Here is a 15,547-nt window from a genome sequence, read left to right as displayed (position 1 = left end):
AACTGCCTCATCCTAGTCGAGAATATGCTCACTTTCCATGATTTTGTTTTCTTGCTAGTACTCTTTATTTAAACCCTCCTGTTATGTTGCCGGTCAAACTGACCCATTTTAAAGTTAAAAAATCTAAACAAAACAGTTAAAAGTATTTTTTCAGTATGAAACCTCTTCTGCTTGGCTTAATAAGTGTAATCAACATATACAGTAACATGAAAATGGTTCATTTCACATTTTTGCAACCCCCATCCTGCATATTTATAGTACATAGATACTGTTCGGGTCAATTTGACCCAGCAGTCAAAATAGAGGTTAAAGGGGTCAGAAGTGTCAGATACTATTTGTTTCTTTGCAACTGTGAAACATATTTCACCCCAATCACACACACACATACACATCCTCTCCATATTCTATTGGCCTCATCTGTAAAGTACAAGAATGCAGGTGTTGTTATGACTTTTGATAGGAACCTTTTCTCCATCACATTTAGTGGACACTCAGCAGGAGAGGAGCAAAACATATCAAGATTCTTTGCGTGGGAGTCCTACCAACATTACACTCTGCAGCTACATATGATATCCTCTCTGTCAGAGCTTTACAAAATGAGCAGCAGAAGTAAACAGGTGACAGCCCTGGAGGCTCTGGAACTCATCTTTGATCATGAACGTGAAATAGAGGAGGATGTGTCTGAAGCTGAAGTCTATCCTGAGGTCAGTTCTGAGTCTGATGATTCTGATTATGAACCAAATGAGGAAACTGCTATTCATATTCCTCCAAGCAAGACATTCACATCAGAAAATGGTGACATTCAGTGGTCTTCATCCCCAAATATACATCAGGCAAAACTGTCTGCAGAAAACATAGTAAAGACAGTGCCAGGGCCCACTGGGATGGCAATGACTCGTGTGACAGACATTAAGTCAGCTTTTGAGCTTGAGCATGGATTTACATGCATATTTGGGGGTGGCTGGGGTCTATAAGTCAAAGAATGAATCAGCAGCCAGTCTGTGGGATACAGAGACAGGCAGGGCTATATTTCGTGCCATAATATCTCTAGAAACTTCATATTTTCTCCAGGGTAATCTGATTTGATAATCGAGAAACAAGGGCTGTCAGATGGGAGAGAGACAAGCTGGCAGCTATTAGGACAGTGTGGGTGAAGTGGGTAGAGCAACTTCCAAAGAGATGCCTTCCAAACCAGCTAAATATGGCATAAAAATCTGCACAGCATGTGATGCAAACACCAGCTATGCATTGAACATGCAGGTTTACACTGGATAGCTGGTTGGAGGAGCCCCAGAGAAGAATCAGGGTACGAGTGTCGTGCTTGATATGGCACAGGGTCTCAGGGGGCACAGCATAACCCGTGACAATTTTTTCACAAGCTACAACTTGGGTCCAGAGCTTCTGAAGAGAAAGCTCACGATGACCAGAACTGTCAGAAAGAACAGGGCTGGACTCCCCGCTGAGCTGTTGGTAACCAAGAACAGGGCCTGTCAGTCTTCTGTGGTTGCCTTCACAGACACCACGGTCTTAGTGTCTTACTGCCCCAAAAAGGGGAAAAATGTTGTGCTCATGCGCACCTTGCACAAAAATGCAGAAATCAGCACACGAGAGGACCAGAAACCAACTGTGATCCTAGACTACAGTGCCACCAAAGGGGGGCTGGGGGGGTGGACAACTTGGACAAAGTCGCAGGGTCCTACAGCACTGCGCTGGCCGCTGATCATCTTTTACAACATGATTGACGTATCAGCCTACAACGCATTTGTCATTTGGACGGAGATCTTTCCTGAGTGGAACGTGCCAAAGCTGTACACTAGAAGTACTAGCAAAGGAGACAATTAAAACTGAGTGCCATTATGAACAATGCTGCACATCCTCTCTCAGACACACCAACAATGCAGACTTTCAGCCATCAAATTATTCAGCAGAAGTGTGTCAAAAAATGCAACTGGGGTCCTTTATACCAACAGCAATATGTCTGCACAATGCCTCACTGGGACTATAACTGCCAAGCCAATTTTTTATTTTGTTTTTAGTCACATATTGTTATCATCATCATCATCATCATTATTATTATTAAAGCCACACTAAAATGGGTAGCCAGTGTAGCGGACGGCCGGGTCCCATGACCGGCCAAGACGCCCCTTCAATATATGTTCTGGGGGAGCAACCATGGGCAGCTCAATACCTCCCCTGGGACGCTTGGTGGCAGCCTCCCTGGCTGATGGTGGTGCCTCAACATCCCGCAGGGCTCCATGGGAGTCCTCCACAGCCCGGTTGGGAGCTGGGGTGGCCGCCAGAAAAATAAAAGTATTTGCTTTTATACGTGCCTCCAGTGTCCATCTGTGTCGGGTCAGGCGACTATAAAGCGCCTTTTGTTACCCCAGTTAATACTATTACAAAAGTGTTACTGGTCATTCAGCACAACAACCAACAGACATACTGTACAAATACATTCACTCTTTAGAACATTAGAACACTTCTGATGAGAATGTACCATTTAGCTGAACATGGTTGATCATTCCATTTATCCTAAATGTCCAAGATAACATCAAGTGGAGATCTGAAGGTTCTAGTCCTGCCCTCCTCCAACTGATGGTTGATTATACGTGTCTATATTTCTTTGTGTGAAGAAAAACATTCCAACATTTGTGCAAAATGTACTTTTATCCAGTTTCCATCTGTGTCCCCATGTTCTTCTTGAAATGTTTTTTCAGGTAAGAGCTGGGATGTATAGTACTAATTTCTTTCATAATTTTAAACACTTCGATCATGTCATCTCTTAATCTACATTTGCTTAAACTGAAAAAGACCAACTCCTTTAATCTCTCCTCACAGCTCATACTTCTCAGTCCCCTGATCAGCCTTGTTGCTGTCCTCTGAGCTTTCTCTAATGCTTTTGTGTCTTTCTTTGTAATATAAAGGCCACAACTGTATTCTGGACAGATAGATAGTTACATTTACAGTATATAGTGCTTTTCTAGACACAAATAAAAACAACAACAGTATGTATTTCTAGAGCACATTTTCATATAAATGATGTAGCTCAAATTGCTTTAGGGGATGAAGAAAGAGAAAAAAGGCAAAATATAAAAGATACAATTAGGCAATACTAATTAATATAGAATAAAAGTAAGGTCCGATGGCCAGGGAGGACAGAAAAAACAAAAAAAAAAACTCCAGACAGCTGGAGAAAAAAAAAATCTGCAGGGGTTCCGAGGCCACGAGACCATCCAGCCCTCTCTAGGCATTCTACCTAACATAAATGACCTCAATCAGTCCTCATGGTTTACAGGCTTCACATGGAAGAACTTGATGATGACGGTCAAGTGGACTTCTGGCCTTTAATACATGAATGTCGGGACATCACGGTGCTTTGATGGGGTGGTGGTGGCACAGATCACCACAACAGAAAACTGGAAAAAGAAGAGCAAGTAGGGGTTAGTACGGATTGTGGAGCCACCATAAATAATAATAACTAGCCAACCCGCGGCGTACCATACGCCGCATAATCAGGCCGCTTTTTTAATGATTTTTAAGTACAGGGAAAAAAATTAACATTTGAAAAATCCGGAGGAGAGGGGAAGGACGCCCATTACGTCCCATCCGTCATGCTAGTCTGCTGATTTCTCGTTCAGTAACCTGTGAGTAGTGATGGGCGGGGTGAAGCCTCGCGAAGCATCAACACGTTTGAAGCAATTGTGTCGGAAATCGTATCGAAGCTTCGAAGCATTTGACACTCACCTCTCTCGTGACACCTCCTGGCCATTTTCATTAACGTTACAGAAACTTATGATACACTTCAATGACGTCTGTTAAAAGTCGTATTGCTTTTATTTTTTCGTAGCTACAGACTGACAACGAAGAGAAGGGTTCGTCAGCAGCTTCTAGTGTCTGATGTCTAAAAAATATAAACATAACTAATGCCGACAGGCAGAATGCACTATACGATAGCAAGAGTTAAACAAAATAAGACGCCTCACGTCATGCATTCCCGGCTCTTTCAATTAGTATTTACTTTTGCACTGTATCATAATCGGTCCTGTTATTAGTATTATAATTAACCCTGATCTTTTCTTGAGATCACATTTAATAGCCTTAAATGTTTTGTTTGGTCTGTCTTAATTAAAACGGAGTAGACAGAAAATAAAGGTTTATCCCTGTACTTTGCCATGATATAGGTAAGCACATTTGAGAAAGAAAATGTGAAATCCTTAAATCACAGATTTCATTATTCGATCAAGTATTAAAATCTGCAGTGCCAAACAAACTGTTTTACACGCTGCAAACCAATCCGCGCCGCTTTTTCAATGTTTTTTAATCCTTCGAGTTGCTAATTAACTAACTAACACCCACCCACCCACTCACTCACTCAGCTTGTGTGAAAAAAATGCGCCCGTTCTTTCATCATTTTGTTGCAGCCTATCAAAGACTTGGTGATCATGTTTTGTAGACTCAATATACATTGGCTTTTCACTCAGCGCGAGGGCGCGCATTCATCTCGGATTATTACATCTTGCTAGACTAATGTGCTACACGGCTGCGTTTGAAAAACCGACTTATCCCGGATGAGTTTCACCGGCGTTAATGATTAGGAATCTGGTTGGAACAAAACCCTGCAGCCACAGGGGTTCACCAGGACCGAGTTTGGCAAACACTGCTGAACTGAGACAAAACCGACTCAGGTGAGGAGTGGGGATGGGCAAAGTAGTTGGAGCTATTGATTATTCAGTGTTGTTTGCCTGGGTGTCTGATCTGCTCAACAGGATTATAAATAAAAGGAAAACAATGTGAAGGCAATGTCACAGGTGATCCTGTGGTATAGCGGGTCCACAGCTCCCCTTCAAAAGCCCATTTTTAAATAAATAATCATCGCACTCACAGTGTAGACTCGTGCTTCGGGCATTTCTCCCCTGTGCAGTGTGTGAGCGAGTGAGGAGAGAGAGAGAAAGCCGGTACATTAGAGTGAGCGAGAGCAGGCTCGAAGGCAATGTGTTCCTGTGGTATAGCGGGTCCATAGCTCACATTCAAAAGGCCATTTTTAATCAGGTGACTGACAGTAGTGGAGTCAGGCACAGAGAAGGTCAGCTGCAGAGAGAGCGTCTCGACTGTTGCAGGGCCTGAAGCAGGTTTGACGCTAATGAAAAAGATGCGCAGGGCTTATTGATTTTTAAAGACTGCAACACAGGAGTGCCGCAGGGGACTGTACTTTCTCCGGTCCTATTCAGCCTATATACATCGGACTTCCAATATAACTCGGAGTCCTGCCACGTGCAAAAGTTTGCTGACGACACTGCTATCGTGGGCTGCATCAGGAGTGGGCAGGAGGAGGAGTATAGAAACCTCATAAAGGACTTTGTTAAATGGTGCGACTTAAACCACCTACAACTGAACACCAGCAAAACCAAGGAACTGGTGGTGGATTTTAGGAGACCCAGGCCCCTCATGGACCCCGTGATCATCAGAGGTGACTGTGTGCAGAGGGTGCAGACCTATAAATACCTGGGAGTGCAGCTGGATGATAAATTGGACTGGACTGCCAATACTGATTCTCTGTGCAAGAAAGGACAGAGCCGCCTGTACTTCCTTAGAAGACTGGCATCCTTCAACATCTGCAGTAAGATGCTGCAGATGTTCTATCAGATGGTTGTGGCGAGTGCCCTCTTCTACGCAGTGGTGTGCTGGGGAGGCAGCATTAAGAAGAAGGATGCCTCACGCCTGGACAAACTGGTGAGGAAGGCAGGCTCTATTGTTGGCATAGAGCTGGACGGTTTGACATCCGTAGCAGAGCAACGGGCACTCAGCAGGCTCCTATCAATTATGGAGAATCCACTACATCCATTAAACAGTGTCATCTCCAGACAGAGGAGCAGTTTCAGCGTCAGACTGCTGTCACTGTCCTGCTCCACTGACAGACTGAGAAGATCATTCCTCCCCCAAACTATGCGACTCTTCAATTCCACCAGAGGGGGTAAACGTTGAACATTATTCAAGTTATTGTCTGTTTTTTTACCTGCATTTTTTATTACTCTTTAATTTAATATTTTTTGCTGCTGGAGTATGTGAATTTCCCCCTGGGATTAATAAAGTATCTATCTATCTATCTATCTATCTATCTATCTATCTATCTATCTATCTATCTATCTATCTATCTATCTATCTATCTATCTATCTATCTATCTATCTATCTATCTATCATTGTGTTTTAACTTCAGTTTTAAAGGATTGCGCGGCTCTCTCTTGCGCTGCCTGTGTGTGTGTGCCTCTGTCTCTCTGTGGCGCTGCCTCTGTGTGTGTGCGTGGCTCTCTCTCACGCGCTGCCTGTGTGTGCGCTTGTCTCTCTCTCTGGCGTTGCCTCTGTGTGTGTGCGCGTCTCTCTCTCGCGCGCTGCTTGTGTGTGCGCGCGGCTCTGTCTCTCGCGCTGCCTCTGTGTGAACCAAGATTCCACTGAGGTTGACTAATGAAAAGTCAACGTAGCTCAGAGCTGCAAGTGGAATGTGGCACAGACAAACAGAAATGACGGCATGTTTTTCGAGGCGTCGCGTCCGAGTTGGTGGGCGTGACTGTGATTTTTTCGTCGTATCCAATGGTCTAAGAGTTGGTGGGCGTGGCTCCTTCCTGCATGCGCCATTGGTGTCTTACTTGTCGGCGGTTTAGTGAATCCACGCCCCTTCCGGCGTGCTTTCCATGGTCGGCTGCTTGTCTCCTGGCTTAGTGAATTATATATATAGATAATTAAAAGCATATACAAAATATGAGTATTAAACTAAAATGAAGCTATGAGAAAGCCATGTTAAAATTTTTAGCAGTTTTTTAAAATGCTCCACTGTATTAGCCTGGTGAATTTTTATCAGTCAGCTATTCCAGATTTTAGGTGCATAACAGCAGAAGGCTGCCTCACCACTTCTTTTATGTTTAGCTCTTGGAATAATAAGCAGACCCACATTTGAAGATCTGAGTTTACAATTTGGAGTGTAAGGTGAGACGCATTCTGAAATATAGGACGGAGCAATTATTTAAGGCTTTGTAAACAATCAGCAGTATTTTAAAGTCAATTCTAAATGACACAGATAACCAGTGTAGTGACATCAAAACTGGAGAGATGTGCTGGATTTTGTTTTTCTAGTTAAGATTCTAGCAGCTGCATTCTGCACTCGTTGCAATCGATTGATGTCTTTCTTGGGTGATCCTGAGAGGAGTGCGTTACAGTAATCTAGTCAACTGAAAACAAAAGCATGAACTAATTTCTCAGCATCTTGCACGGTTATAAGTGGTTTAACTTTTGCTATATTTCTTAGGTGAAAAAAATGCTGTCCTAGTAATGTGGTTAATATGTGATTTAAAATTCAGGTCAGAGTCAATAATTACCCCTTGATTCTTTACCTCTGTCTTGACTTCTAATCCTAATGGATCAAGTTTATTTCTAATACCCTCATTATATCCATTTTTGGTGGCACGGTGGCACAGTGGGTAGCGCTGCTGCCTTGCACTTAGGAGACCCGGGTTCGCTTCCCAGGTCCTGAGTTTGCATGTTCTCCCCGTGTCTATGTGGGTTTCCTCCGGGCACTCCGGTTTCCTCCCACAGTCCATAGACATGCACGTTAGGTGGATTGGTGGTTCTAATTTGGCCCTAGTGTGTGCTTGGTGTGTGGGTGTGTTTGTGTGTGTCCTGCGGTGGGTTGGCACCCTGCCCTGGATTGTTTCCTGCCTTGTGCCCTGTGTTGGCTGGGATTGGCTCCAGCAGACCCCCGTGACCCTGTGTTCGGATTCAGCAGGTTGGAAAATGTATGGATGGATATCCATTTTTGCCAATTACTAAAATTTCTGTTTTCTCCTTATTTAGTTTGAGAAAATGACTACTCATCCAATCAGAAACACAAGTAAGACATTGTGTCAGTGAATCAAGAGAGTCGGGGTCATCAGGCGCTATTGATAAATACAGTTGTGTATCATCAGCATAGCTGTGGTAGCTCTCGTTGTGCCCCGAAATAATCTGACCTAATGGAGATCGAAAAGAGCAGTGGACCCAGGATAGAGCCTTGTGGAACACCATATAGAATATCGTGTGTCTTTGAAGTATGATTACCACAACGAATTTTCTACCTGCCAGGTAGGACTCAAACCAATTTAAGACATTACCAGAGAGGCCTACCCACTGACTAAGGCGATTTCTAAGAATATTGTGCTCAATAGTATTAAATATGGTTTGAAAGCAAACAAAGCACTGTACATAGACAGTGGGGAGTCACTTCATCCATTAGATCAACATCAACCACCTGGATGATGCACCGACATCCATCTTTAATTATGATTACTTTTATAGACCTAGATTCTACATATAGGAGTACATTATCATTGGTGTAAAGTTTTTGTGCTTGATTTGTTTTGTTGTGCGCTATAATATTATTGGTTGCTGCTGTAAATCATGTTGAAATGTTCTTATATACTGTATATTGTACTGATGGTTGTATTTTGCTGTTCTTTTAGACAATTCCTAGAAAATATACATGGCTTTTCAGTTCAAATCAATTTGATCCCAAGCACATTCAGGTTAGGTTAACTAACGTCTCAAAATTTGCTCAATGTGATTGACTGTGGACAGGTTTGTGAACTTACCCTCCAATGGACTGGCACCTCATTCACAAATGCTTTCTGAACTCAAGCTGCTATGTAGAAATAACAACAACAAAGAAGAGAGAGTAGGGTTAAGTACAGATTATGAATGAATAGTTATTATAATGAATTGGATATACAGAGTATCAGGATTTAAATTACAGTGAAGTTATGAGAAGGCCATATTAAAATAATGTATTTTCAGCAGTTTTTTTGAAGTGCTCCACTGTATTAGCCTGACGAATATATTAAATATATTAAATTTAATATATTGGAATATATTAAATCAAGTGATTTTTCTGCTTTTCTAGTACTTTTCCATATTAATTTATTCCTAAATGCACCTGAGTCAGACGACAGGGAAGAGTACAATAGAAGAATACACCAAATTGAATGAATGGTTTAAATCCTTGATAACCAAACAAAGAAACATGAACACTGTATGCTAGTGCATAGAAAAATAACTAACAGTATGAAGTGAGGACTCATGGTGGCACCGTGTCATTGATGTCACCTCTTGCCACCTCTCAATGAGTGTGTGATGACATCTGTGTTTCATTAGACATTAAAGTGACAAATAATCTGAATACTGTATGTGACATACTGCCGCTCTGAGCAATTAGAGTGGTAGACAAGCGCTAGCTTAAATGCCCAATTCACTCAAGGCAGTATATGTGATAAACAGTGCAGTTAAGAAACCACTTTGTCATTAACAAGATGGCACAGGGGAAAATCATTCTAAATACAGCAGTGACTCGGGTCTCCTGTGTGTTTGTTTCACAATAAAAGAACAGAGCCGTAATAAACAGAGATGTGCAAACATAGGATGTTTGGGGCTTTTCAGCTTTGCATTCTTTAATCAGATATTTTCTATTAGCAGCAACAAAAATTTGATTTCTTGTGTTTCTGATAAATTATCGGGTTTATCAAACAATTTTAACACAAAGAATTCAGAATTATAATCAGAAGGATTCCACTGAGAAAGTTCAAAACTTAGAAGTTGAACAGAATGCACACCTTAGAAAGAATGAGAGAACATAGCCAGAACTGTAGAAAAAATCCGAAAGGTACTTTTCATGCATTTATCTAACAAATTATACTGTTCATTTGTATTGATTTGTGTTTAGAGTGTGGTCTACTCATACTAGTCAGCTGTTCTGCGTGTGTTTTCCTTTGATTTGCACAACATAATTTGAGAGTTTTGTGGCTCCAAAATGCCCTGAGTGACATCATTTTAATGTATCATTCTCTGTATTTTAACAGATGACCATATGATGCCCACTTAGTGTGGTTAAATTATTTGGTATCCTTGTCTGTAAAAGTAGATGAATGAGTAAGCAGGAGAAATGCGTTATTTTCTCCAAAACACGTTCATTTCCAATATTTTACATATATACTTACTACATCAACAATCCGCATCCTAATATTTGGTTTTATCACTCATTAGATTTATGAAGATGAACAATTCTGCCATCACTGTCTCAGAATTTGCACTGCAATGTGTCATTGAACATTATGATTTGTGTTCTTGTTTTTAGAGTGTGGTGTAGAGTGGGCTTCTTCCTCTACTTCACATCATAAAACTGATGTCTTTCTGAAGCAGGCATTAACTGTAGATCCCTTCTGTGATGCACTGAAAACGTTGATGAAATCGCCATCTGTTTGATATTTGTACTAACAATGTCCCCAGATGTACTTCCTGAGGACCAACTGCTTTGTGGATATTGGCTCGTTTAAAAAGTCCTGCTAATATCATTAACTGCAATGGCAACATTTGAATCAAGCCGTCTTGTGGGAAGATAACTTTGTTATGAAAGTAAGAGCAGAAACAGAATTTTCACTTGGGGAGTGTTGCAATTGCAATTACATTCAAACTTGCAATCTGTAAACAGATAAACAGATACATTCCTTGACACATACTGTTTTTCCATTATGTTTTTGACTTTTACCACATTTTAATGTTTTTTCTTAGCTCATGCCTGCTTTTTCTATAGCTATAAATAATTCCAATCTAAACTGCATTAGTGCAAGCGTTCAGTAAATTAGGGATGTTAAGTTTGAGCATCCTACATTGTACAAATGTTGAGAAGCCTTATTCTAAAGAAGAAATCTAAGAAAAGGCTAAAATCAAATTTTGGGATATCGTCTGGCCATGTGGGATAGCTAAAATGATCCTTTTCACAATCACTCATACATTTTGTGAGCTTCAAGAGTTGCTGTGCGGTGTGCTGTTAGTTTCTCACTTGGTATCTTCTGTTTCTTCAAAAATTCATACAGAACACTGTTTCCTGCAGAGTTACATGGCAGATATCCCAATGTTTCTTTTATAATTCTTTAGATTTATGAAGATGAACAACGCTACCATCAGCGTCTCAGAACTTATACTTCAGTGCGCCATTGAATCAAAGCAGAAGACCATTACAATTTGTGTTCTCGCATTCATCTACTGCTTATCCATGTTTGGAAATCTACTGGTGATCGTGATCATAATCCTGAACCCTCAACTCCATGTTCCAATGTACATCTCCATCGGCATCTTGGCAGTGATAGACCTAGCAAATGGCTCAATTCTTATCCCTAAGATGCTCTCAATCCTTCTGCTCAGCTCCCCAGTGGTGCCTTATGCTGCCTGTGTGTTGCAGATGTTTCTGTTTCTTCAGGTTGAGGAAATGGAATCCTTTCTCTTAGCTTTTATGGCCTTTGATCGCTACGTTGCTGTTGTTTACCCTTTACAATACCCTTCAGTCATTACTAATAAAACAATTGCAATTGGTGTCTTAGTGTTAAATATGTTTGCAATAGTTTTCAACTTGCAAATGCTGATTTTTGTTTCTGAGCTTTCATTTTGTCGTACTAACATCCTGCCTTTCTGTTTCTGTGACTATGCTACCATGGTTCATGTGTCTTGTTCTGAAGATCCTAAGTACTTGATACCCATGACTTCTGGTCTAGTTGTCTATGGTGTCTTTCCACAGGCTTTTATTCTCCTATCCTACGGTCGGATTGCTATCGAAGCTCTGAGGATTTCTTCAGCAGGAGGGAAAAGTAAGGTTTTCAGCACTTGTGTAACCCACCTACTTGTGGTCGGACTCTTTTATGGTCCACTTTCATTATTTTATTTATTGCCAGGAGCGGGAGTGACGATAACAAGAGAAACTTACAACGTTATGTTTATTCTTGGAAATGCAGTGCCGTTGATGATGAACCCCATTATCTACAGTTTTAGGAATAAAGAAATAAATAAAAGCATTCGTAAACTCTTTACTAGGAAAAGGTCAACTCTGTAAATGAGGTAATTATATATGCTATATATATAAGTTGGACTATACTTACTAATACATTAATGAAATTAAAGCTTATTATAAATTGATGTCTAGACTGTTGGATATCGAAGACGGTCAAATAGCATTTTTTTTAATGTTACGTCAAGGTAACGTGTTACGTTAAAATGTTAGATTATATTTAATAACTGTTAAACATATTTAAAAGATAGTTATGCTCTGACTCTAACGAGCTCGAGTAAGACCACGTGAGGGTACTGACAGCTCTTCTCTGCTTAGTGAATAGATGTGCTCAGTCTTTTCTAGTATGCTGACCAGAACTGCAAACGTGTGCACCACTTAGCTAAAGGGCAAAATTAGGAAAAATAAACCTCTAGTCTTTAGCACAAAATGCTATGTGCAGGTTTCCAGCATTATTAAAGTCATAAAGTGTCATTAATTAAGTAGTGAAATTAACACAAAGTGCATTCAAGAAAGAATTCAGGAGACACTCCTTGTGGGAATTTGGAAGAAAGTACTAAGTTATATAGCTGAAACAGAAATTTTTAAATGTATCCCGCTAAAATGGAACATCTTAACAATTAGATAATTAAACCACCTTGATGTACTCGATAGTAGTGATGAGCAAAACAGACAAGTTTCAATTTGCATCAAGTTTTGTGAAACTGACGCCAAAGTTGCTTTCTCTGGTAGTTTTGCGAGGGCGAAACATGAAACTCACTAAAGAGTCTTGGGGTTTTAAAGGTTTTTCCAGAATATTTCTCTGTAAAACATCATTCTCATTTTTAGGTCTGTCTGTATTTTTTTCTGCAACTGTGTTAAGCTTGTAATTTATACCACACCTGGTAAAATCAATTCTATGTATGCCTGTAATTCCCATGACCTCAGAGTAGTACAGTACGTCTTTACTCAAAGACACGGCCTAGCAACCGGCTCATCCTAGCTTGGGATATGCACACTTCTGCTCTCTCAATAAAGCTGTTTATTTAGGAACTAAATTACAAACAGACACACTTAGAACTAATGCATGAAAATGCATCAAGACAGTGACATGCAATTTATTTTGCAAATTTTTACTTTCGGTGCAAATGCCATTTCACACAAATTGTTTTGCTTATCACTACTAAATAGCCTCTTTATTTGATGTGCTCTGTAAGTTTTTCAATATGTTTTCTTCAGTACTTTTTCCCTACAGATGATTAAATTAATTGTACTGCTATTTTATCCTAATTATTCACAAGAGCTGTTTCCTCACTCCAGTTTTTGTTGGGTTAATGGACAATTAAACACGTTGTACTTCTTCAGTTCTAGAGATGATGTTTTAAATACATTGGCAAAATATTGTAGTATCATAAAAAAACAAAACAATGAACATTTGTTGAAGGGCTTGAATGTGTTACTGATAGTTTGACATCTGTACAATTTTGCCAGTTCCATCGTCTGGGTTGTGGAGTTTATGTCCAAAATAATAAAGAGCTCTATGTCCCTGTTGACATTCTCTTTTCTTCTGGATCTTTTACGAGCTATGGCAATTACTCCAAACATGTTTTTATATCTCCAGAAATAGAAATTATGCACACAAGCAGTGGTTTCTCAATATACAAAAATAAAATTATTATTATTATTATTGTTATTGTTATTAATAATAGTAATAATAATAATAATAAAAATAAATGGAGTTAGTTAGAGCCTAATCTGCTGTATTAAAACATTAGAACATTAAAGCTCGCCAGTGTTATCCTCTTCTTCCAAAATATCATCAAGTTCTGAAGGTCCCTAAAGTCCTCCTGTCTACCACACTACTTGTCTCTTATTCCATGTGTCTGTGGTTCTCTGTATGAAGAAAATCATCCTAATGTCTGTATGAAATTTACCCGTAACATGTTCATGATGAACTCATTTTAAAATATTCATCTCGAACCACTGGAATAATTCCTGTCATAATTTGAAACACTTCAGTCATATCTCCTCCTAATCTCCTTTTGCATAAACTGTAAAGGCTCGGCTCTTTTCATCTTTCCTCATAACTCATTCTCTGTAGCCCTGAAATCAGCCTAGTTGTCCTTCTCTGGGCCTTTTCCAGTGCTCTCCTTTTTGTAGCTTGGAGACCAAAATGCACACAGTACTCCAGGTGAGGCCTCACCAGTGTGTTATAAAGCTTGAGCAGAACCTCCTTGGACTTGTACTCCACATATCAAGGTGCCATATAACCTGAAATTCTGTTAGCCTTCTTAATGACTTCTGAACACTTTTTGGCAGTTGATAGTGTCGAGTCCACTACGACTCCTAAGGCCTACTCATAAGGTTGTCTTTCGATTTTTCAGACCTTCCTTTGTGTATTCAAACCTAACCTTTTTACTTCCTTCGTGTAATACTTTACATTTGCTTCCATTACATTTCATCTGCCACAAATCTGCCCAAGCCTGTGTGTTTTCTAATCTCTCTAACGATTCAGTGGATTAAAGATTATCTGCTAATCCACCTAGCTTGGTATCATCATCAAAATTAATCAGCTTCCTATTCAAATCATTTATATATTGTATATTAAAAATAGCAACTGCCCTAGCAGTGACCCCTGCTGGACATCACTCTTAACATCAGCCAATTCTGATGAGGTTCCTCGCACCATCAGCCTCTGCTTTCTCAGTCTGAGTCAGTTCTGCACCCATCAATACACAACAACCTGAACTGCCACTTCTTTTAGTTTGATGCCCAACATGTCATGTGGCACCTTATCAAATGCTTTCTGAAAGTTAAGATAAATAATATCTTACACACCACTCTGATCATATCCTTTAGTTGTTTTGTCATAGAATTCCAGCATGTTAGTAAAAGATGACCTTGCCATTTTCCTTCATAATTCCTTCCATTATTTTACCTGTAATTCACATTAAACTTACTAGCCTATAATTACTTGGATCTGTCCAATCACCTTTTTGTTTAACAGTATAATATTTTCTATTTTTCCACTTAACATATGTATTGCACACTCTACAGAATATACGAAGAATATCATACTATTTTCTGATATTTTTAAGGTAAAGAAGACAAATGTTATAAGATACGTTAGATATAGTCACTAATTTTGCTACCAGGGAGTTACCAATGTGCTGCATCTTAAGACACAATCAGAGTCGTCTTAATGGATGTTAAGGTTTCTGCCTCAACTCCATGTCTCAGTAGTTTGTTCCAGATGCCCACAACTCTTTATTAGAGAAGTGTATTCTGTTTTCGGTCCTGAATGCACTTCCTCTTAATTTCCACTGGTGTCCCTGTGTATGTGATTCACTGATTATTTGAAAGAATTCTACTGGATCTATTTTATTAATGCCCTCGAGGACTTTGAAGACCTGGATTAGGTCACCATGCAATTACTAATCAGGACGCGATTACTACACTTCACCACCCGAGAGGAATGTGGACGATATTTGAAGGATAAAATAGCATTAAAATATTCGACCCTCTGCCCCTCTTCTCATAATTGGCAAAAATCAGAAGGAAGTTGGACTGGTTAAGTATACTGGAATCCAATTAATACAGTTACTTGATCGGTGCCTGGGTGCTCATTTGTGATCCCTTTTCTCCAGACGCCCTCCCCAGTGGCCAAATCTTACTCCCCAGTTTGAAACAGACATAAAGAAAAAAGATCTCAA

At 39.9% G+C, this 15,547-nt stretch overlaps 1 protein-coding gene across 1 annotated transcript; it reads left to right on the top strand.

Moving 5' to 3' along the window:
• Positions 1-10,961: 10,961 nt before the first annotated feature.
• Positions 10,962-11,900, top strand: LOC127527594 (olfactory receptor 1468-like). The gene has a single exon (XM_051926701.1). The coding sequence runs from the start codon at positions 10,962-10,964 to the stop codon at positions 11,898-11,900; it is 939 nt and encodes a 312-aa protein (XP_051782661.1).
• Positions 11,901-15,547: the final 3,647 nt, after the last annotated feature.

Source organism: Erpetoichthys calabaricus, chromosome 4 (assembly GCF_900747795.2).
Source record: "Erpetoichthys calabaricus chromosome 4, fErpCal1.3, whole genome shotgun sequence".
Lineage (NCBI taxonomy): Eukaryota > Metazoa > Chordata > Cladistia > Polypteriformes > Polypteridae > Erpetoichthys > Erpetoichthys calabaricus.
The sequence above is the reverse complement of the archived record's forward strand: the minus strand, read 5'-3'. Positions and strand labels throughout refer to the sequence as shown.